Here is a 22,833-nt window from a genome sequence, read left to right as displayed (position 1 = left end):
GCTAACGCTAGAGGAGAAAAGGGGTGGCATAACAACATGCGGTAGAGCCAGCCAGACTTGCTTTCCACTAGTTTCTCTTTTTTGCTAGTGTAAAAAAAGCGAGGCAATCCAGTAGAGCATTATCCAAGCTGCATCAACAGCTTAAACTAGCTGATCTGCCCACTGCCGTACTTCCTCTCTCCCAGAAAGGCTGAACACATTGCATAGCACAAACCCTAAAGCAAAAAATGGAAAGAAAGCCTCCCTGCAAGCTCTTTAGGAATGATGGAATGGGCGGGAAGAAAATGGGCAAAAAATAACTTCTGTGACTTTCTTCCCTTCTCCAGTACAGGGACAACTTTCACATTGATCTAGGTTATAAACTAGGTTTAATTTATCCTGCCTTCTAAACTTCAACATAAGCTTCCTTCAACATCAGTAGCAAACTAGGTTAATCCAATATCGTGATATGGAGCTGCAAAAACACAAACACCATGTCGGCAACTTAAAAAGGGATCTTTTTGGTGCTGACTGCTGCAACTATCAACAGAAGCACCATAATAAACACAGGGAGACAATTTTAGACCTTTCATACGATTAAGTTCCCATAGTACTAAACAAGAAAAACTCACATGTATTCAAGACTTTTCACTATGTAGCAAAATCTAAAACACTAGGAATACAAGAATTCATTTGCCACAAACAGGGAGTAGTTTCTCCGAATGCCCCAAAATGAACACATCTGAGATGCATGCAGTTTACCTCTGCATTTAACACTTCAATGACTGAAGCAAGACTGACCACTACACCTAAAAAGCTGCACAAATTCTTGATCGCAGTGAACAGAAGACAATGAGTAATTATCAACTGGATAAACTATAGAAAAGCATAAACTCAAAAATACTGTGATACCAGGGTGTACCCGACTGGCCTCATGTAACTCATTTTGGCAGAAGGTGAGTAGCACAAGCCTAAAGGCTGTAGTGCTTCCTCTCCGTTGGGTTCTTTCATTTCTGAGCAGCTTAGCCTTATTTTTCAAGGGCATTACCAAGCTCCCTTTGCATAGTAGCCACAATAGGAGCTCAGATTACTTTTCAAGACATTTTCTGGATAGAAAAGCTACAATTGGTGTTCTCCTAAAAAAGATTTAATACAAAGTAAAAGTAGTTTGCAATGAAATTACTTCCGAAATATTTTGACTAAGAGGCCCTGCTGGAATATCAGCCCAGTAACACCTAAGGGAGCTGGACTCTGTTACACTGATCAGAATTCACATTTAAATAGGAAAAATGCTGTCTAAAGATAACAAATGCAACCGAGTCTTTTTAAAAATCTTGTTTAACTAGACTGGATTAACACTTTAACAGCTGGACTACAGCTGTTTTGTATACTGCAGTGAAACTGTACAGAAAGTTTTCCATTTTCATATGTTTCATAGTTCAAGTCTTCAGCATTCAGCACTTTAGTAGGTCGCAGGTATGAGAGCAAGACTGTTTTCAGCAATTACAAGATATAAAGAAAACTGGACCGTTAAAAATCCCAAAACACCAAAGAGAAGTCTACTTCATTTTTAATGTATTGAATTTTCATCTACCATAGTATTAGAACTTTATCAGCAGACAGTCAGAACATATTCCCCTTAGCACACATTAAAAATGTGTGCCAGAAGAATTTTGTGGAAGTACCTAGGAGTATACACAGATGAATTTCTACACTAAGGTTCATATTCCATAACACAGCATAGCACAAAAACAAACAGAAAAAAAATTAGGCACACTAGCTCCTGCAGACTGCCTGCAGCAGAGGTAGCTCTAGAATACACCACTAAGTACCTGAATTACAAACTGTCTTGGTTGTGTTTATTCTAAAATTTACTGTTTCGCCTGAAGTGTCTTAAAATCAGAACTTATTTAAGACTGCTCTGTTTGAAGTCCTGGAATAAAATTCTGCAAAGTTCTTCCTTAACTGAAAAGAGAGGTCATTGCTTAAGCAGCCTTGGTGCTTATTATCACAGATATGAAAGCACATCTGTGAAGGGCAGAAATCCTACTTGTAAAGACCCGAGGGCTTTTATAGCACAAATTATCTACCACCCAGGATACTGGTAATAAAGAAACTAATAATGGCAATAGTCTGACACTTCATGCAATACACAACTATTAATCCACGCACAGAGTAAGTGATGGCATGTTCCATTATCACTGACACCACAAACCAAAGTATAGCAAAAGAACTGTGTATAGCAGTATAGTCTTATCTCTCCTAAGCTTGAAGAGTTAACCCTTTTAACATTCGAGTTAGTGATATTCTCTCAAAGATCGAAACAATAAAGTAAAAAAGCTTACTCGGGCTGTGAGACTGGAGGTATCTCTGAGGTAGGTGAACTGGAAATGTTTTCAGTGCTTGCAACTAAGCTAGATGAAGCTTCATTTAAATCTACTGAGGATGGAGCCTCAACTTCAGGCTGGTCTGCATCGCTCATGTCTGTAGTCTGTGAGAACATGACAGATGAGCGTACATTTTTCAAAACTTGAACAGGAAAGCATTTGTACAACAACATCTACTATGGAATTTTAACATTCGGTAGTTCAAATCACTGTCATCAATGAACCTGAAAACTGGGCAGCAAGACAGTTCAGAAATAAATTTTCTTTCTTTATAAGCACAGGTGTTATTCAGTGCTGCTCTGAGATAGTTACAACTCTCTTCCACTGTCTGCAACAACAGTGTAGAAATATTAATTGGACAAGGCACATGCAACAGCTTCCTCAACCACACATTCCTATAAAGAGACAGCTGCAAGAAAACAAGTGTGAATATTTCAGCAACTGAAATCAATGGTTCTATTTGCATGCTCCATTACAATAAAATTTCCATTCACTTTTTTCACCCTAAGCTTAATTTTGGCTTTCAAATTTATTACTCCACTGGAGGTCTGAAATGATCTAGAAGCCTATTCTACATTGTAACTGAACAAAGAAATAAATGGCTTCTGAAATTCTAGTAGTCTTGAGTCTTATTTATTCCAGGTTTTCCGTTTTTATAAGCCTTTGTACAGTATAATCAAAATACAGCTTTCTAGATCTGGAAGAGTACATAACCACTGGAACAGGTCAGATTAAATCTTGCAGCAAAGAAAATGCTATTAAACCCCTTGTCAATAGCTGATATATTTGAGTTGCCTAATTGACCATGAAGAGGTCTGGAATGTTTTACTGTAGAATTTCATATCTAAACCATGCCATATATATTCAGAAGTACATTCTATGTATGTTGTCTTGTAATGTACTAAACAAAAATATCAAGTCAACCATCTTTAACAGTCGACTATGTAAGATTTAACACTGAACATTAACTTAATGGGATTAATGACACAAACAACTGAAACACAACCCTTTTTCCATTTTAACAAAGGAAATGGGACTGACAGAAGCCATGAATGATCGAAGCTAACATGGACTGCTATGATCACCAACCTTGATCTATATAAAAGTCCTCAGCAAGAAGGTTTATATTTTATTTATAAAGGACACCCATACCTGTAACATCCCATTTTACTTTATCTTGGAAAGGTTTATTTAGTCAGAACCTACAAATACTACATTACTCTTATTATTACTTATGCACACAGGAAATGCAAGATCTGTCAGCTCACACTTTTCTCTTTCATTGGAAACAAGTCTGATAGCAACCCTGTGTGCAAGTGAAATGCAACAGATGGTTACTATGAGCTTTAGAGAACCAAAATGAAAGACTCTGAAATCCAAGAAGCATTTGAAAAGCATATGGAGACAGTGAATGAAATAAAAGTCTTGCCTGGTCAGATTTTGTCAAGTCATCAAGTAGCTCTTCCGCAGAGTAACTTTGTGTGCTTGAGTCCGCATACTCAGACTCCAGCCTGGGACCAGTGTCTTCCCCCTAGTACATTAAAGATAAAACAACAGTAAGTATGCAGCGACACAGGTCTTCTGTTCCAGCAACCGGAGTCACCTTTGGTATGCTGACTACTACTACCTTCACAATCACAAAAGTATCAACAAGAAGTTAAGTTACATCTTCAGAGTCCTGCCCACATATGTTTAAAGCCTCAGCTGTTCTAAGACTGCAGTAAGTCGAACATTCACAGGCAAGACCATTCCAGCATTGTCTTAAATGACTGAGTTTGTGTGAAAGGAAACAATCATTCTGCTAGGACTTCCCACATTGACAAATCCTCCCCATCTCCTTGCTGCCCAAACCAGCAGCAGCTGGGGGAATCCAAAGATGACTTGCAACCAACAACCATTAAAAACCAATCCTGGGCAAATTTCGGTTATAGCAACCTTATCAGCAGAGCCAGAATAATTGCACAAGTCTGCCGTAACCTTCTAAAGCAACTTTCTCTTTTACAAGTGAATATTTCACAGAATCACAGAATGGTTTGAGATGGAAGGGACCTTAAAGTTCATCCAGTTCCAATGCCCCTGCTATGGGCAGGGACGCCTCCCAATGGATCAGGCTGCTCAAAGCAGCCTTGAACACCTCCAGGGAGGGGGTATCCACAACTTCCCTGGGTAACCTGTGCCAGAGCCTCACCACCCTCACCATGAAGAATTTCTTCCTAATGTCTAATCTAAATCTCTCCACCTCAATTTAAAGCCATTCCCCTTCATCCTATCACTACAGGCCCTTGTAAAAAGTCCCTCCTCAGCTTTCTTGCAAGCCCCCTTCAGGTACTGGAAGGCTGCTATAAGGTCTCCCCAGAGCCTTCTCCAGGCTGAACAATCCCAACCCTTTCAGCCTGTCCTTTGATCATCTTCATGGCCCTCCTCTGGACCCTTTCCAACAGTTCCATATACTTCTCATGTCAGATTCCCAAACATGACAGACTACTCCAGGTGGGAGTGCAGTGAATTCACTAAGTAAAAAAGAATATACACTTGAGGGAAAAAAGTTTTAAACCCAAATGACTGCAGAACTACCAAGAATCTACTTGCCCCTCAAACTTTTTTTTTTGTTGTTGTGACTACAACACATACCAGTTATTTTTGAGCAATACTTTAAAATACGACAAGAAGTCTGGTAGGAATTTACATACCCCCTTTTAGAAGGTTATTTAAAATCCTGTGGTCAGATACTGGGATTGAAAGTGTTCAAACCCAAAACAGGCTGCTCTGGACACAAGAGGACAGGGCCACCCTGATTTAAGAGTTCAGGCACACATTGGGAGAGCAGGGAGTACACACACTTGAGAAGGCAAACCTTAAAGACAAGAGCAATGCAACATTTCCCCCCAAATATTACTAGCAGCCTAGCCTCCAAGATTAAACAGCATCAATGCCTCAAAGAGACAACTGATCTAAGGAAAACTAATCAAGGGCTGCAAGACTGTTCTTTCTATGCAGGACAGCTCCAGCAGCACCGTTAGGAAGAACATGCTTAAGCTTTCTCATACACTCAAGAGGTTTTCCTTCAATGAGCAAGAAGTACAGTATAACATTAAAGCCTTCACATCTTTGGATTTGCAAAATCTGCCTAACAATGTGGCTGTATTAACAGAGTGAAGAGAAGAAGGTTGCAAAACAATAAGAAAACATATACCAGTGGCTTCCCAGTCTCAAAGCTTACTTGATCTTTGCAGGTTGTTTTGTTTAACACCAGCTATTAAACTTGAGCTGGACTTGAGGCAGCCAGAAGAACAGGACTGGATGCTATTTGGCCACATAAGCTGGCAAAAAAAATACAGCTACCCTAGATGCTGAATTGCTTAAGAAACCTACAATATTTAAAGTATGTTTTTCTGGTCAGGCTGCTCTCCACTTCAGCCAACCAGAATGCTCAACGCACATTTTCCAGGTTTGATGTGGCACATGAAAACTTTCTTGGAATGAGGACTATGATTAGCACTACTGCTTATTGATGGAGGAAATAGGAAGACAAAAAACATCAATACTATGCCTGTCACAGGAGTGAATGTTCCCCTGTGTAAAGAAACACATGAGATTAGCAGGACTTTCTGATATGACTCAACAGCTTGGGAACTTGCTATGAAATTGCAATATGCAGAAACCAGTAACGAGTTAATCAGGGTGGGAAGATTTTAAGATAAAGTGCTGAGCAATGTGAAAAAGCGACAGAAACTTGTTTATCAGTATTTCACATATGTATTTTAGTTTTGTTAATTTTTATTAAACAGGAAGAAAATAAAGTGATAAATACTGAATAAAACAATTAATCTCAAATCTGCTATTTTTAACACCACTGGCAAACTGCAGCCCAGATTTATCCAGGCCAACACTTCTCATCGTGGTCGCCGCAGAGCCACATATGAACCCTGATGACCACTGCTTCTAACATTGGTACCCAAATAGAAACACTGAGCCACCAGTACTGGCTTTTCTATTTCTCCCTTTCCACATGAACTCCCCAGCTGTATTGTCACATAACTACAACAAATCTGAAGCACAAGGAAACAAAAACTTGGGAAGACAACATCATGAACGTCAGAACAACTGAGTACATTAAACATTGTGACCAAGAAGATTCTATGAATTAAAGTGTATGAATCCTTTTTTGTTGTTGTTGTTTAATATCAAGTCAGATTGAGTAGCTATTTAACATGATTTATTCGGCATACCTTTTCCTGGACATTTTCCTCATCATTTGCCAGGGCACAAGCATCACCTGAAGCATACTGCACTGCCGATGACAGACTGTCTTTACAAAAGACATGCCAAAAAAGAAGCCTATTTAAAAAAAAAAAAAAAAAGAGTCAAGGTCTGGATTTGAAATTAATAAATGATACTTTCAAATTCCCTTACCACTGCCTCCCTCAACCTTTTTACAGTTGTTCGCATGAGGTGTCTGAAAAAATAAAAATATGCTTGTATGGTTCATAGCTACTCATTTATATCAAAACTAGTGGATGACTTAACTTTAAGAAATTAGGAACAGAAAACACACTACAAATTTACTACTTCCAAAAGACAAAAGCATCAGCAAAACCATTATCGGGTGATACCATGTCACAAAGGTGAAGCTGACACAAATTAGTTAAGTTACTGCAAGTTAGAAAGAACGTGAATCAACAATATCCTTCCTCATATACTTATGGAACATCTAGCAATGATTATTACTAAGTAAAACTTGAAGTCACAGACTTAAGAAATAAAGCTCCTTATTTCTCTGCATAAATCATATCTGAGTAAATTATGTATGGTCAGCATTACCAAGCACATTTAAGAGAATTATAGAAAAGTATATTAAACAAAAGGCCCATGCAAAACCCAATGAAAATGTTGAGACAAATGGCAAACCAGGTGCTGCCTTTAGCTACAACCTCCACTGAGATTCAGTCTACACATTCAGCTCCAAATAGGTTTGCTTCTCAGTAGGAATGGATTTATTTCTGTAGGACATCAGCCAATGCCTATACAAACACTCGCACCAGAACAGCATTTTCTGTTGCTTACAATGATGGCCCCTACACACCCTAGATAATATCTGTACAGCAAACTATCAGGCTTGGAGAGCCAAAGGCCAGCAAACTTCAACAGTCCAGCAGAATGCTATGCAAATTGAGCTTTTGGTGGAGTTATTAACAGCCCTTGAACACCAGAGTCATCTGCCACTGTGAAGCCTGAAGCATTTTGAGGAAATACCACTTACATGACATTTAGGGGATCAGTATGACCCGTGGGAACAGGAACAGCACTGCACCCTGAAGAAAGGGCCTCCTACCTCTAAGAGGAGACAGACCTACAGGAGATCCTTAAGCATACAAGGAACATAGATAACAGTAACCTTCCGACCTAGTTTTGAAAACTAAAACAGACCAAACAGTCAGTCATCACAGTAATAAGTAAGAATATCAGTAGGCCAGGACTCATTTACACAACTGTGATCAGCCTAGTGCTTAGAATTTGAATTACCAACTATCTTAAATACTTGAAGATCCCCTTTATCAGAAAGAATAGGAAGCATAGATTCCTCCACCAGGCAGGAACCTGTGCTGCAATAAACCACAGTCAAGTACTAAATTTTAAGAACAGTTTAATGCATACACAAACACATACACATACATATACATATATACACACACAAGGAGCAACTTCTCCAGGTTGCAGACAACCACAAAACTTGATTGCTCTTGTAGAGCTATAAACCTTTTCTTCCACCTGCATCAGCAAGGAGCATTGTTAGCAAGGCACTAGTCTCTATAAATCTGGGTCTCTTGCCACCAGAAGAGCAAAAGACAGCAGACAAGAAGCTTGTGGGTTCCTACATACTGTTCTGTAGAAGGACAAGGTGTCCTAGGTCTGTCTCAGCCCCATTCACCTTAGTAATTCCTCTTTGAGCAACAGCTTTCCTCTAAACTAAATATAAGCCCTCAAGTCAAGCAGAAGCCAGCTGCAGTTACTGGAAACTAAAACACTGAATGTAAAGGTATGAAAACATTCACTACCAAGTACTGTAGTGAGTGCAAAGTCTCACATTCCAGCTAAGGGAAGTGTATGCATTCTCATACATCTTAAATTCCCATCCCATCATGTAGTCACTTGTTTGAATAAAGTTTCCCATCAACCCCCTGTCTTATCCTAAGCACAAAATGTACATTTAAGGGATGGAATGAAATGTTACCTGACTTTTATAGCCTTACTTCTTAGCTCCCACTTGGAAAAAAAATGGTTATACAACTACTTCAAGTCATTTATTTTTCTGAAAAGAGATTTCAACCATTTCATGAAGAAATTTTCTCATGCTCTCAATTCTAGTACTTCTGGTCTCTGCTTCCAGCTATGGTAACTCCCTGGTTCTTTGTAAAAACACAAGAGAAAGATCAAAAACTATACAGCACGTACTGTAGCTCATCCCACTCTATTATACATGTATAAAAATATGTTGTCTCCTATTCTGCTTACACTAAGGGGAGGGTCCTCAGTGAGCTGTGCAGAGCAATATTCAGTCCCTTAATATAGAAAGGGAAACGGATCATTGGCTGTGAATCAGGATTTTAAAACACACGTTGTATTTTCCAGCTGCATTAATAAGTACTTGGGCACTCGTCACGAAAAGCATCTAGCACAAAAGGCATACATTTCTTGCTTTAATATACTCAGACTTTTAACGCAATAAACCATGCTATATTAGAGCACAAATGCAGCTTTTAGAATAACACAGCTCACAGATTTAAGCAATTCCAACATCATCTGTGTCCAGCATCTGATTTGCTTATTTTCAGAAATCCTTCTCAGTCTATTCCCCATCTCAAACATGACGCCTCAAGTCTCTCAAGAGACCTCTAAGCAAGGGAGGGGACTGAATTCCTTCTGGATGTTTGCATGCATGCACCCACAGGAAAACCCAAACTCCGCAGCAACAGAAGATGCAGCAGTCAGGACATGCCATTCAACTGCTGCCATCAAGCTCTCGTACAGCATTCAGAACACAAATCCACCAAACGCAAGGCCACGTAAGACCAGCCATCCTGCAAGAAGTCACATTGATCATCTCCTCAGGACCACCACTATTCTTTGTCTTCTGTCTTTCAGCTTTCCACATATTCATTCAACAAGTTTCATTAGCCACATGATGATAAATGATACAGGCCAGGACAAAAAAGTTTACCAAATCGCACAGCACCTCTGTTACGCATTTCTCTATATGTAGAAAGGCAGCAAACATGAAGACCTAAGCATTCATGTGCTGAAAACAGAATTCCCCTTGGGATTAGTGAACTTACACATTGACAGCAAAGCAGCTTCTGCATTTGTATATAGATATTAACATATCCTTCCATTTCTCATGACAAAAGAGCAGTATTTTAATGCAGATCTAATGCCCAAAGAGTACTGGGGATTAGTCACCAGATATATACTCTTTCAGGTACTTCTTCAAATGATGTAAGCTGAGGAAATGCTTGGAGAGATTGTTCCAAACGCTTAACTAACAATTACTGACTTGGATACAGAAGGTTTCAGTAGTTACATCTTTGCAAAGCATGACTCAAAGTAGCAGATGATATTAACCCTCAAAGAGCAAAGAAATTTAAGCAAAAGTCTTTTAGTATAATCATTAATGTGGCTTAAAAAGTGCCTCCAACACCCCGTGAATTTTTCTGCTTGATGTGCACAAAAGGAAAAGCTGCAAGCCCAGACACAGAAGTGTGGAAGCGGGGGATTTTTTGTTGTTCACAGGCCAGGCACATACTGTGATTCTCTACTGAAGCACAAAGTCTGTTCACCCCATCTGAATGGTATGTTACATTTATTGCTGTATGAATCAGCTATGGTCTAGTGATGGCTGGTAGGTCTTTGAAAAGGGATGCACTGAAACTCAAAAGTGCAGGTGCTTTTGGAATTGCAGCAGAGGTTTCACCTGAAAAAGCATTCTGTCCTAATTTGAGTCAACTTCTTTAAATAATTGTGAAGGAGGCTGCAGAAGACTACTGGAGATAGCGAAGATACCAGTAACTGTTTTGACAAGCATAAAAATCAAGTAGAAAGTAAACAACTGGCAAGAAAGAGTTAGAGCTGACAAAAAAAAAAAAAAATTGCATGGGCTAAATCTGAAGGCAAGAGCAGTTTTTCCACAATTTGGTCTTCGTGAAGAAAGCCAGGCTAAGCTTTCCTTTCCAAAGACTCCATACAAAGCACACTGAACTGAACCTCTGTGAGTGTCAAACATAACAGCTCTCTCAATGATTCAACAGTTTGCTTATATTCTTCCCAAATGGAACCTATTTCTGGATACGAGGAGCCAAGCAATTCAAAACAGTTTACAGTTGACACCTGTGAGACATTAAAAAAAGAAAATAAAAGGAAGTTATCAGCAGTGCATCGCTTACCAAGCCCTCCTTGACCAGCAGGGGAGTCTCTCTCTCCAGGAGGACTGCTGACATTTTCCACACCTCTCGGGGCTGTATTACCAACAGGTACAGATGAGCCTGACAGGCAGAACGAAGATGTCACCGTCCCTGCTGTGTGACACTTCTCTACTGAAAATACCGATAGGACCAGTACAGAGAAGGTCTGTGCAAGGGAAGGTGGGTGGGCTTTGGGCCAACAGGGAGAGAGCCAGCATAGCAGGCTTAGGGATGGGAAGAGTTGCCCGTTTGTGGGCTGAAGCCACCTTCCAGATTACAGAACTATTTATTTCGGTTTCATCAGCTAAAAAATGAAAGTAGCTGTGCAAGAGAGGCAGGAAAATACATTTCACTTTGAACAAATCCTATAGGTCTGTAACTGCTGCCAATCTGCCACGAAGAATGGCAGCTCTGTAAGAACAGAGAGCTCAGCAAATCACAGCCAGGCTCTGGAGTCAACACTGACCTGCCTTCCAGCCACTGGGAAAGCAGGAACAACAGCCAACAGAGGCAACCCTCACCCTCTCCCCAGGAACTCACTGGAATCCATCCTTCTCTCAGAACAGTTCCACAAGAGCAACTCACATTTAAAAGGTTGCACACAATGAAGTACATCTCTCAAAAAAAACGAAGACCAGGCTTTTAGGACGTGACTCCAGACAGCCAGAGGAGGAAAGCTGTTTGCAAGGCATCGACTGCTGCAGCACCATCTCCCCAGGCACAATACCCATTTCTGCATCTGAAGTGAAAGTAAGTGTTGACAAATGCAATGCAGAACAATTAATCTTCCTTACTGCTGTTTAAAAAAAACACAAACCAAACAAAAAAACTCCCACACTATTCATTTATAAGCCATTTATTACTACAGAAGAGCCACATGCAACACTAAGATAATTTTTAAAGTTATGATGGATCTTTAAGGGAGAAAAAAGCTGAAGACTAAGATCTACAGATCAGGACTAGGCAAGAACACTGCCAGCAAGGCACCGATACCATCTCACTTCCTACCACTACCCACTACCTTGAGTAGTATTAACAAAACTCCAAAACAACTGGAACTGGAGATATTTTTCAAATCCTTTACCAATCCACTGTATTTTGCAATTAATTTAGGTTTTTAGTTTCTTGCAAAGAATGTGTTCTCCAAACTGTCTCCAACTGGATTGCTCCACTTACCCAAAGGAGCCCAACACAAAGACACTTCTGACAATACTGAATTTCATAGCTTCAGACAATGAGATTCCAACCATCAGTTTAAAATAGGACTTTCAGCACTTTAAATGCATTAACATGCAAAGACTGCAAAACAAGGTTACAGCTGCACCATACACTTTATCCGTTAACTGATTTGCTGCCTGGAAGGATGACCCTGCATCACCTTTAACGACACATTTCTCTGCACCCCCAACTTGATCGCAAGATTGCGGACACATACCAGCAACTTCTGAGGGGGGAAATGAAGTTAGATTTGAGCTGCTGTATACTCAGATATAAAATCGAAGACGACACAGGGAGAACATACCATTTAGGACAGCAGCGGACACCCACTGAAAAGCTAGATAACAGAAATCAAGGCCAAGTACTAACAGTGGAAAACCTCTTCATCCCTTTCTCACAGTGCTACCATCCTCTCATCCTTTCCTATAAGAAGCTGCTGAGATAACAGCCACTTTCACAGCACTGTAATTGTGTATTGTTTTGATACAGTGCCCATAAGAGACAACAGCTTACATACTGCAAAGGGATACTAGAATACACCTCCCTCCTTTCTTGAACAGCGGATCCAGGTACTCTACTTCAGGCACTTAAAGCTGGGCAGAAGTGACAAACTGGTTCTCTAAAGGTGTCCAGCTGGAAGTACAAACAGGAGCAGGCTGTTCCTAGTGGTTTTTGGTAATCCAATTCTGTAGTACTGCACTGAAGGTTATAGCTTAAGATAAACTCCCTGCACTGTCAAACTCTAGTTACTCACTTTAATGTAAGAGCTCAGAGAAAAAAAATGCAACAAAACCTGACACTGACCACAAAGACTACAGGGAAATAGTGCAATACCCTTGAACTGTGATTAAACTTTAAGGCCATTGGAGTCTGCAGTACTGTCTAATATACACATCTTTTAATATTTCCCTCAATATTTAGATTCATGAGCTTGCCTACATGGGCATCATCCTGCAACAGTAGGCTCAGAATCATCACCAGCTGCTCTGACCAACTGCCCATGCTCAACACTCACTGTAAATGTAACATAGCTTAACGTAGCGCCAAGAAGTAGAATTTTAGCATAGATTTAGCAACATGAATTTGCCCTAGATCACTGTAAAGCTGCTATCATCTAACACCCAGACAGCTTATAATGTATTTTTAATACACTTCTTACCTTTAAAGGACTTCAACTATATCTTAATTGTCATTCCAAAATCACTCAAGCCAAGAAGGTTCCTTTCCTAAGTTAACTTTGAACTGTTGGAACCTTGTACTGCTATTCCAATCCAGTGTAAGTAATTAATAACAACATTTTCACTTGCCCAGGCAAAAGTTCTTCACACTAGCTTTGCGACCAGTTATCCTGTTATACCAGCTCAGAGGGCTGTTGGCATCCCCACATGTCAACTTTATAAGACGGTGTACAGCCTCCCCTTGAAAGAAACACAGACTTCACCAAAAGCTAGATTAGCAATGAAAACTAAAGACCAGAAAAGCAAAAAAGCCGTAAAGTATCCTGTAAAATACTAAGTGTTAGGAACATGAAGGTGAAAAAGAACTACGAACATGCTAGAGAAAGACATTTCAGATAAAGCTGAAATGAAGGGCTGCAGCAAAGCACATCTCATTGCAACAGGCAAGGACTCATGCACCGACACAGCAATCTGGTAAGGGGGCAGATGCCACTTTAGTACACCACTTGTGTAACAAACAAACTTGAAGTTTTTAGGACAAATCTTCAAGAAGACGCTGCATGAAAGCATTTCACTGAGTTTCAAACAATTTTAGAAGGTAAATATTCAATAATTGATTCAGTCAACCATTTGTTTTGCATAAGGCAGCAGAGTGCCTGCTTGTATGCAGCACCCCCAAGCTGAGGAGGCTGTAAGCCAGGCATATTTGTATCTAAGCGTCCAAGAGCTCCAAAGTAGCTTTTGTCTCAACCTTACCCTCAAAGAAAAGACACTTTCAAACAAGATACTCCACATCTAGGAACATACTCTTCATTCTGAAACCTGATGCCTGGAACAAAATTTTAGCTTAGACGAACAGCTCCCCCATTGCTTCAATTCTTCCTGCCATGAACTGCATACACAGCACTTCGTTCAGCATCAGTCTTCTGAAGATATTTAAGTAAATGCATAGGAGGTGCATTTACCACCAGGCCCATTCTGAGCCCCAGCAGAAGCAAGCTACACTAGCAGTTCTATTCAGATCACTAGGGCAGTCTCTTGTACACACTACACTCTGCTGAAAAGAGGATTTCTATGATGAGGTTTGTTACACTGGAGTACAAGCCTCTCCCCACCTTCACCACTCAACACCTTTCTCATTAACAGATGCAAAGTCAAGGTATAAGCCAAAGGTCAGGGCCCATAAATGTTCAATTAATAAAACCTCTACTTCTGGCTTGCGTAGCTCTTGCCTGTACAGGAGTGGCAGAACATCAGTGACGTTACCACACTGCCAACAGGGCACTGATTTTTTAGAGCTGCTTCTGCATTACAGAAGCTTTCAACAAGCACAACTTAAAAAAAAAAAATAAAGGACTAACACAAAGCAAAACTACAAATATTTTGATGTGTTACAGCAATGAATATAAAGCAGTATCGAAATCTACCTCCTTCCAATCCAGTTCTATCTAGACATTGTTGCTGGCTATGCCACTGGCCCAATCTAACCTGTATAACTTTGAGGGTACACTCTCATAGATTTCAGTCAGAGCTACAAGAGCAGGGGTTTTCCATCAGAAACAGCACTTCTTGTTGCCCTGTCACTTTGATGCAGGCCTTACTTCACTGATGCAGCACACACACAGTGTACCTGTACCTGAAGAATGCTGACGTGTACGTGCACTTAATCTTCATACTCCTTTTACTCATAGTTGTAAAACTTAAGATGATAAAAGAGTTCATAAGACCTAAGTAGATCAGGATGTGCAAATCACCTTCTGAGACAGAATGAATCATAGAAAGACTAATTAGTGTATGCATGATGTCTTTATTAAACCCATAACTAACACTTTGAAAATGCAGTTTACGGCAGGCAAAAGCTGATGTTAGAACAATTTAATCAGGTTACTGTCCAAACAGCTGTCACAGATAGTCTCAATTCAGACAGTTCTAGTATCCCTACAGACTTCTAAATCCATCCACTCATTCAGCTCTGTATATTGTCAAACCTCGAAGCAGCGGAAGTTTTAAAAGCATTTTTTATATTATGATCATCCCCACAAAGAGATTAACTGAGGCATTAAAACCCCCTTCATAAATTCAGGACAACGGGAGTCATTTGTCATGCACAGTCAAAGCTCCAGTCTGCACAGATGTGTATTATTTTTAGAGCACTATATGCCTAAGCCTTACCTCAATCAAAAGTATTTCTCTAAAGCTACACAGCCACCCACCTGTTTTGAACTGCTTGGAACAACCTCGCTGGCTCAGGTTCGTCAGAGTTGTGTTTGTTCCATGCATGTTCTGCTCCAGAGCACCTCAACTACTGGTAACTCTGATCCTGCACTCCCAAAGAGCACCACACTGCCTTTATTAAAAGATAACAGCTCCAGCTTCTGAGGTTTTGCACAATTTCTTATACAGAGTTGCATTTGTTCACCTGCAGGATGAGATCTTCTTAAACAGTTTCCAGTTAGAAAATTGTCACACCAATCTTTCTCCTCCACTTTATTTTTACCAACAGATATTAGACAAGCTTCTTTAGGCAAGGTCTAAAATGCACAATGGGAGATAAAAAACTATTCCTATTTTAAGCTTAGTTTCATCAAATAAAAAACAACTGTCTAGCCAGAAATGAAAAAAAGTCCAGGTTTAGAAAATATATAGAGTCCAAGTAGCCCTGAGAGTGTTCTTCCAGCAATTCTGTTCTGTCTCTCTTGCTTTTTTAAGTGATCATCTGCTGACCTCTACTTTTATCTGTATGAAAAGAGCTTCTCTCCTACTAGTATTAAACTCTTCAAAAAGTAACATTTCAAGACAACTAAAATTAAAATCTCAACATTTGCCACACAAGACAATATTTATAACATAAAGCTTCCATTTGCTACTTAAAGTTTGCTAACTGCTTAAGTGAACAAAACTGCTGATTTTCTTTCTAGGAAAAAGCTATGTGCATCACAACTTATCATGTGACACAGTCCAGCAACAAGGCAGGAATTCACAGACTCAGGGCTTTCCAGTTACAAATCTGACACGGCTCCTGAAATTAAAGTGAGCCACAATGTCATCCTGCAAACAGAGGATTTTAAACTCTCTAATGTGATTTTATGTTTGGACAGAAGAGAGTAAAGAACTAGAGCCATACTTCTCTCCACATCTAAATTCATCTACTGGTTCCTGAATCAACAGCAGCCAGAGTGAGCAGGGTGCACGCACAGTCTCAACTTCTGCTTTTGAAATAGTAAATGGTTTGGGACACTCCAGAGCAAGCTTCGAGCTCAAGACTCCTAGAAAGAGGAATCTCTTTTAACAAGAAGAAACTCTCCTCAGTTTGTCTCCTAACGATACCCAAGACCAATGTAGAAGTTGCCTGAGCTTTACAGAAGTTGTACATCATTACAATGATAACACCGCCAAAAATTACCTCAAGGCAAAAACAAGTGACCAGCTTTCCAGACACAGTAAGGAATAAGAACGTTCTTCCTAATAAGAATCCTAACAGGCAGAACCTTCTGTGAGACAAAACTTAGTTGTCCAACAAGGAAAAGAAAAGCTGCTGGAGACAGCTCCATCAGCTTCACAGCCCAGTTAGCCCACATGGCTAGGAGCTTGGTCTTTTAACTAAATGTAAATGTGGCAAGAGCTTTCAAGCACTCTTCAGATTCGCTGTATTGTTTCCTACATATAAAAATGTGATGACATGAACAGGGCTGTCCAAACCCAATAATGCAAGCAACAGTGTCAGATTTGCAAACGATTCTGTACAGAAATGTCAGGGCTCCCCCTTGTCCACCCTACAAGGATCAATTGCAAGACATCCCAAAACTTCACGACTATTTCAGGTTTCTTTCCTTTAAATAGGCTGCTTAAACAATTTACACAGAACATATTAAAAGAATGCACCAGATGCAGAGTTATCTCTAACAGCTGCTGCTGTTCAATTCTCAATATTTGCAGTCAGCTGTCCAAACTGGCCAGCATTTCTCAAACAGTGAGTCACAAAGTTCAAAGGAGCCTGAAGTTTAAAAGGCTTATAACTTACCATACAGAAATATATTTTCCTAATATGCATTCTAATAAATGTCATGTTTTAAGGAAGCTCAAAAACAAAGTAAACAGGTGACGCTGGAACAAGGTATAGCTAAGAGAAACACTATGAAAAAGCCTCAAAAAGGTAAGCAAAGGAAAAATGGAAGGGCTTGTCAGCTTTGACTTAACACGACTCCAGACAGCCACACAAAATCGGTTTCAAGAATAAGGTACCACGACCTTTAAGAAAACGTAGCTTAAGTTCAACCTGAAACCAAGAAATCACCTAAGCCTTCCCATCAGAATCACAAGGTTGGAAAAGACCTCTAGGAGCATCGAGTCCAATCATTCCTATCAACCACTAAACCATGTCCCTCAGCACCTTGTCTACCCGTCTTTCAAATACCTCCAGGGATGGGGACTCCCCCCCCTCCCCGGGCAGCTTTTGCCAGTGCCCAAAGACCCTTTCTGTGAAAAATGCTTTTCTGATGTCCAGCCTGAACCTGCCCTGGTGCAGCCTGAGGCAAGGAGCGGCCACAAAACACGCACACAATAAGGCCCGGCATAGCTCGGAAGCGCCGGTGCCCGGGGGGCTCAGGGCACACCCGGAGTCCCTCCTCCCCCGCCGGGGCAGAAGAAAGGCCCGGGAGGGCGGCGAGCCGGGACCCCCGTGAGCGCCACTCACCAGAGCACGGCGCAGAGGAAGAGGCACGAGCCCAGGCCCGGCAGCCGGCGGGGCGGCTCCCTCATCGTCTCCCCCGTCTTCCTGCCGCGGCCGGCAAGAGGCGGCCGCGCATCCTTTCCCGGCGGCGGGAGCGGCGGCGGCTGAGCGGGAGCAGCTCCGGCGCAACCCCGCCCCGCGCCCCGGCACGCGCTGAGCTGGAAGGATGCGCGTCACGTGCCGCCCCGCCTCCCGCGTAATCTCCGCCAATGGCCTCGCGCGCCGGGCACTGGCCCCGCCCCCTTCCCCCCGGCTGTGGGCTTTCATTGGCTGTTCCCGTCCGGCACGGTGGCGAATCAAAGAAGAGGCCGTCGCTTTCCGAGGACCCCGCTGAGGTGTCCGCGCCAAGCACAGCCGTTACACGGAAATCTCCACAGTAATGCCTGACGGCCGACAGCCGCGAGGAGCACTGTTACCTCCGGGCGCGGGTGCGTAAAGGAGCGTCTCGCCGGCACAACAGTGTTTTTTCTAATTTTATTTTTCCGATCAGGCTTATCTGCGGACAGCCCCAAAGCGACGCGGGCTGATTGGTGCCGACTGAGGCCCGCAGTGGAAATCCGCCGCATTGCCCAGCGGGCAGGGAGGGGCGCGCGGCGGCTGCTGGGATCTGTAGTTCCGGGGTGCAGGGCCCCGCCGCCATTTTGTCGCAGGGCTGAGAGGGTGGGCGGGGTTAGGCTCCCCCCGCTGGCAGCCCATGTTTGTGGTCATAGGAGGTGCCAGGGAAGGCTTTGATATGTTTTGGTGCATATTTATTCCTTGCAGTGATACGAAAAGTAGTTGCTGTTACAAAAATTGGAATATTTTTTATCTAAGCTAAAGCAGAGTTAGCTAGAAGAGAGTGATAGGATGAGGGAGACCAGGTATAAACTGGAGGGGGGCAGATTTAGACTAGACATAAGGAGGAATTTCTTCACCATGAGGGTAGTGAGGCACTGGCACAGGTTGCCCAGGGAGGTTGTGGATGGCCCATCCCTGGAGGTGTTCAAGGCCAGGTTGGATGGGGCCGTGGGCAGCCTGATCCAGTGGGATATCCCTGCCCATGGCAGGGGGGTTGGAACTGGATGATCTTGAAGGTCCCTTCCAAGCCAAACCATTCTGCAATTCTATGATTTCATCTAAGTGATATTTTTTTTTTTTGAAACTTAGACAGAATGTCCACTAGAGTACTTTTTCTTTCAAACAGTGTTTTCCAGACATCCTTTTGTTGAAGATGATAACATCTTGTGTTCAGTACGATCTGTGCTGACAGAGGTGTCTTCTGCAATCACCCCTGTCTGCAGTGTTTCCCCATCTCAAATGCAATGTCAAGCAGAGCTGCAGCCAAAGCTCCAAATTAGTAGGAGGTTTGAATATTCTGAAGTTCATAATAACATTAAAATTAAACCTTGGAGAATAATAGAATATGCATAAGATTTCTGGGGAAATTTATACACATGCATGTAAGTGGGAAATGCATTCTGTCCCCAGCTCTTGTCTCACTGCACATAATCGATGAAGATCACTGCCTCGTGTTGCCCAGCCCTGATAAAGGATGCTTGCTTTCTAAAACTCCAAAATGAGTCTTAGAATCATAGAATAGCTTGGGTTGGAAGGGACATTAAAGATGGATCTTGTTCCAATCCCCCTGCCATGGGCTGAGACGTGTCCTTGTAGACCTAGAGCGTTTATTTGCTGGCATTTTTGGTATCAGCAGAAGCTGAGCCAGGGTTTGCCCAGCAGCTGGCCTGGCACATCCCAGGGCCTGCACAGGGAGCGCTGTTCCTGGGGCTGGGCCCAGCCCTGGCAGCCTGGCAAAGCCGGTCCGGCCTTTCTCCCCAGCCCTGCAGATCCCTGGGTGGATTTTCCTCACCTCCCTTGCTGGCACTGCCTTTGCTGTGATGGCTGGAGGAGCACTTCATACAACATCCTGAGCTGGAAGAGACCCACAAGGATCATGGATCCCAGCCCCTGCCCCTGCAAAGGACAACCCCAGTATTCACACTGTGTGTCTGAGGGCATTGGCCAAATGCTTCTGGAATACTGTCAGGCCTAGCGCTATGACTGCTTCCCTGGGGAGCTGTTCCAGTGCTCCACCACCCTCTGGATGAAGAACCTTTTCCTGATGTCCAATCTAACCCTCCCCAGCACATCTTCCTACCATTCCTTCAGGTCCAGACAGAAGAGCTCCTCCTCTTCCTTTCCATGTGAGGAAGCTGCAGACCACGATGAGGTCTCCCCTCAGGCTCGTCCAGGCTGAACAGACCGACTGACTTCAGCTGTTCCTCATACAACTTCCCCTCTAAACCCCTCACCAACTTTGTATCCTCCTCTGGACACTCTCCAGTTGCTTTAGATCCTTTTTATCGTATGACACCTGAAACTGTACCCAGTGTTAAAGGTGGGGCCAAACCAGTGTGGACCAGAGCAGGACAATCACCTCCCTTAACCAGCTAGCAATGCTGTGCTTGATGCACCCCAGGACATGGTTGGCCCTCTTGGCTGTCAGGGCACACTGCTGGCTCATGTTCAACTTGCCATCAACCAGAACCCACAGATCAGGAAGAAATTTTTCACGGAAAGGGTCATTGGGCACTGTAACAGGCTGCCCAGGGAGGTGGTTGAGTCAGCTTCCCTGGAGGTGTTTAAAGGATGGGTGGATGAGGTGCTGAGGGGCATGGTTTAGGGATTGATAGGAATGGTTGGACTCGATGATCCAGTAGATCCTTTCCAACCTAGTGATTCTATGATCTCTTTCCACAGGGCTGCACTCTAACCTTTCACTCCCCAGTTTGTATGGACATCCAGGGTTGTCCCAGGTGCAAAATCTGACACTTGCCCTTGTTAACCTTCATGCTTCTGGGACCTGCTTAGGGGAACACAGGCCAGGCAGCTTTTAAGTGTGCACAACCACTCCCAGTATGGGACAGAAGAGTGGTGTCTTCCCCTGTGCTGGCACATTTGGGTAGGCTGGTAGAAGAACAACAGCTGTTATCAAAACCAGAGGGATTTTGTAGATAGCCAGGACTAAATCTGCCTATCTGAAAGATGGCATCGTAAAGTGGGCTTTACACTGAGCTTCGGTAGCCAAGAAAACCACCATTACAGCTTCCTGTTGCCAAAAAAGCAGCTCAGGATTGGGGTTGCTCCTGCTCTCCCAGCCTGCAGGGTGTTCTGACAACCCTGAGAAGCACAGGCAGGTTAGTGACCAGCACAGTGCATTGGAAACGCGCGCAGGCCAGGGCTCTGAACAAGGAAGGACAGCTTTACCTGGAGGGAGGCACAGAAGGGTGTGAGCGGCAGCGCTCCTGGCAGGAGCAGGACCCTCTCAGGCCACAGCTGCTCTTTTCCCAAAGGAGCTGTGGCCCCAACCCCCTGAACGAGCCCTTGCAGCCATCCAGGGGTGCTCCCAAACAGGAAGAGCAAGATGGTGTGACTGGAGCCACCCAGCTGCAGGTAAATGATTGCAGCAGCAGTGGAAACCTCTTGGAAGTCTTTGTCTCTATGCTTTTCCTGATTTTTCACCCTGTAATTTTGTACTTTCAGTAATGCTTGGCATCCTCCACCCTTCTGAGACCTCTGCGTTCCACAGACGGGCCTGCGTACCAACACATTGAGGAGAAGGGGAAAGGGAGAAGCTCTAGGTTTGTGCCCCATCTCCACACAGTCTGGAGTTTAACCATAGCCTAACCATGGGCTACCCCATGGTTAGGGGTAGCCCATGGTTACAGCCTGTCCTGTGGTCCTCAAGGAGAGGGCTGTCACAGGAGGATCCCAGGCAGATCCCTGCTGTATCTGTTTGGAAAATGGGGAGATAACAGCACAGGGGGCGGGGGGACAGCAAGCCAGGTTGTAAAGCAGCGCTTGCTGCCCCATACCATGCAGCATATCCAGAAGCCTGACATGGAGCTGCTGGACTAGGTGGTGACTTGTTAAATCGAACGGGAGGAGATTCCTGTGCAGGGAGAAGCCTGTCTTTTGGGGGAAGCCCATGGGATTTAATGTGAAGCTCTAGCAGGGAAAAATGGGCTCAGTAAACCACAACGTGGATTATACTGAGATGAAAGTGGCCAGGAGAGTGACTCTGACAGCAAGTGGCTTTGCTTTGTGTCCCCAGCATAAGTGCCCACTGCAGAGCTGGCTGGCAGCTTTCCTAGCAGGTCAGTGGTCAGCCTGGTTGCCCCTGTGCCACTCACTTCCTTGGTTGGGTCTTGACACTCCAGCAGGGATGACACAAGAGCAGTCTGACTGGTTATGGGAGCGAGGCTAGTCCTGAAAAACGATGAGAAGCTTCTTCATGACACCACTGGGGCATGAGCCAGCACCTTCACCACCGGGGTTTCTGCAGCCTTTTGCAATGCTGGTGCTGAGACATGGTGCAGTGGTTGTGCGGTTGTCTGACAGTCCATGGGAGGGTTGTGAGCAGAGACGCCTCACAGAGGGCCCAGCCACCCCTCCAGGGACCCACAGCAGGGCCGTGAACAGAGCAGCGTGAGTGCAGAAAGCTGTGCCCAGAGATGCACCTCCATGCTGGCCCAAGGGATCTGCTTTGGCGGTGGGAAATTCCCTGAGCCATGGCAGCAACAGCACATGTCCCACTTGCAACTGTTTTAATCATGGTGGGGAGTGCCCCAAACCTCCCGCTCCAGGGCTGGAAGGTGCCAGAGAGGCCTGACAACATGAGCTTTGGCTGCAGCCTTCTGCCAGGACATGGCCCCTAGGGGAGTCTCCTTCATGGATGCTGCCAGTTCTGGTACCTTCCCTTTCAAGTGAGAGTGGTGTGTTAGAACAGGGAGATGCCGGGCAAGGCGTACACCAGCACACCCAGCCTCCAGCCAGAGGATCCACTCACAGCCACCTTAACCAGCAGTCAGAGAGTCCTTCCCCATCCCACCAACACAGCCTCAGCC

General features: G+C 43.5%; 1 protein-coding gene across 5 annotated transcripts in view; it reads right to left on the bottom strand.

Moving 5' to 3' along the window:
* SUCO (SUN domain containing ossification factor) overlaps positions 1 to 18,125 on the bottom strand; it is a 44,228-nt gene extending 26,103 nt beyond the window's left edge. For 3 of the 5 annotated variants that reach the window (XM_054073188.1, XM_054073190.1, XM_054073189.1), the window contains exons 1-4: positions 17,912 to 18,120; positions 6,596 to 6,704; positions 3,796 to 3,897; positions 2,325 to 2,470 (exon numbers count right to left, since the gene is read on the bottom strand). In XM_054073188.1, coding sequence (XP_053929163.1) covers positions 2,325 to 2,470; positions 3,796 to 3,897; positions 6,596 to 6,704; positions 17,912 to 17,976 — 422 coding nt within the window. In that variant the 5' untranslated portion in view covers positions 17,977 to 18,120. Of the gene's footprint in view, positions 1 to 2,324; positions 2,471 to 3,795; positions 3,898 to 6,595; positions 6,705 to 17,911 lie in introns of all 5 variants that reach the window. The other 2 variants (XM_054073192.1, XM_054073191.1) reach the window with 2 other exon arrangements.
* Positions 18,126 to 22,833: the final 4,708 nt, after the last annotated feature.

The sequence above is a fragment of the Cuculus canorus genome, chromosome 8, assembly GCF_017976375.1.
Source record: "Cuculus canorus isolate bCucCan1 chromosome 8, bCucCan1.pri, whole genome shotgun sequence".
Lineage (NCBI taxonomy): Eukaryota > Metazoa > Chordata > Aves > Cuculiformes > Cuculidae > Cuculus > Cuculus canorus.
This window is presented reverse-complemented; position numbering and strand designations above follow the sequence as displayed.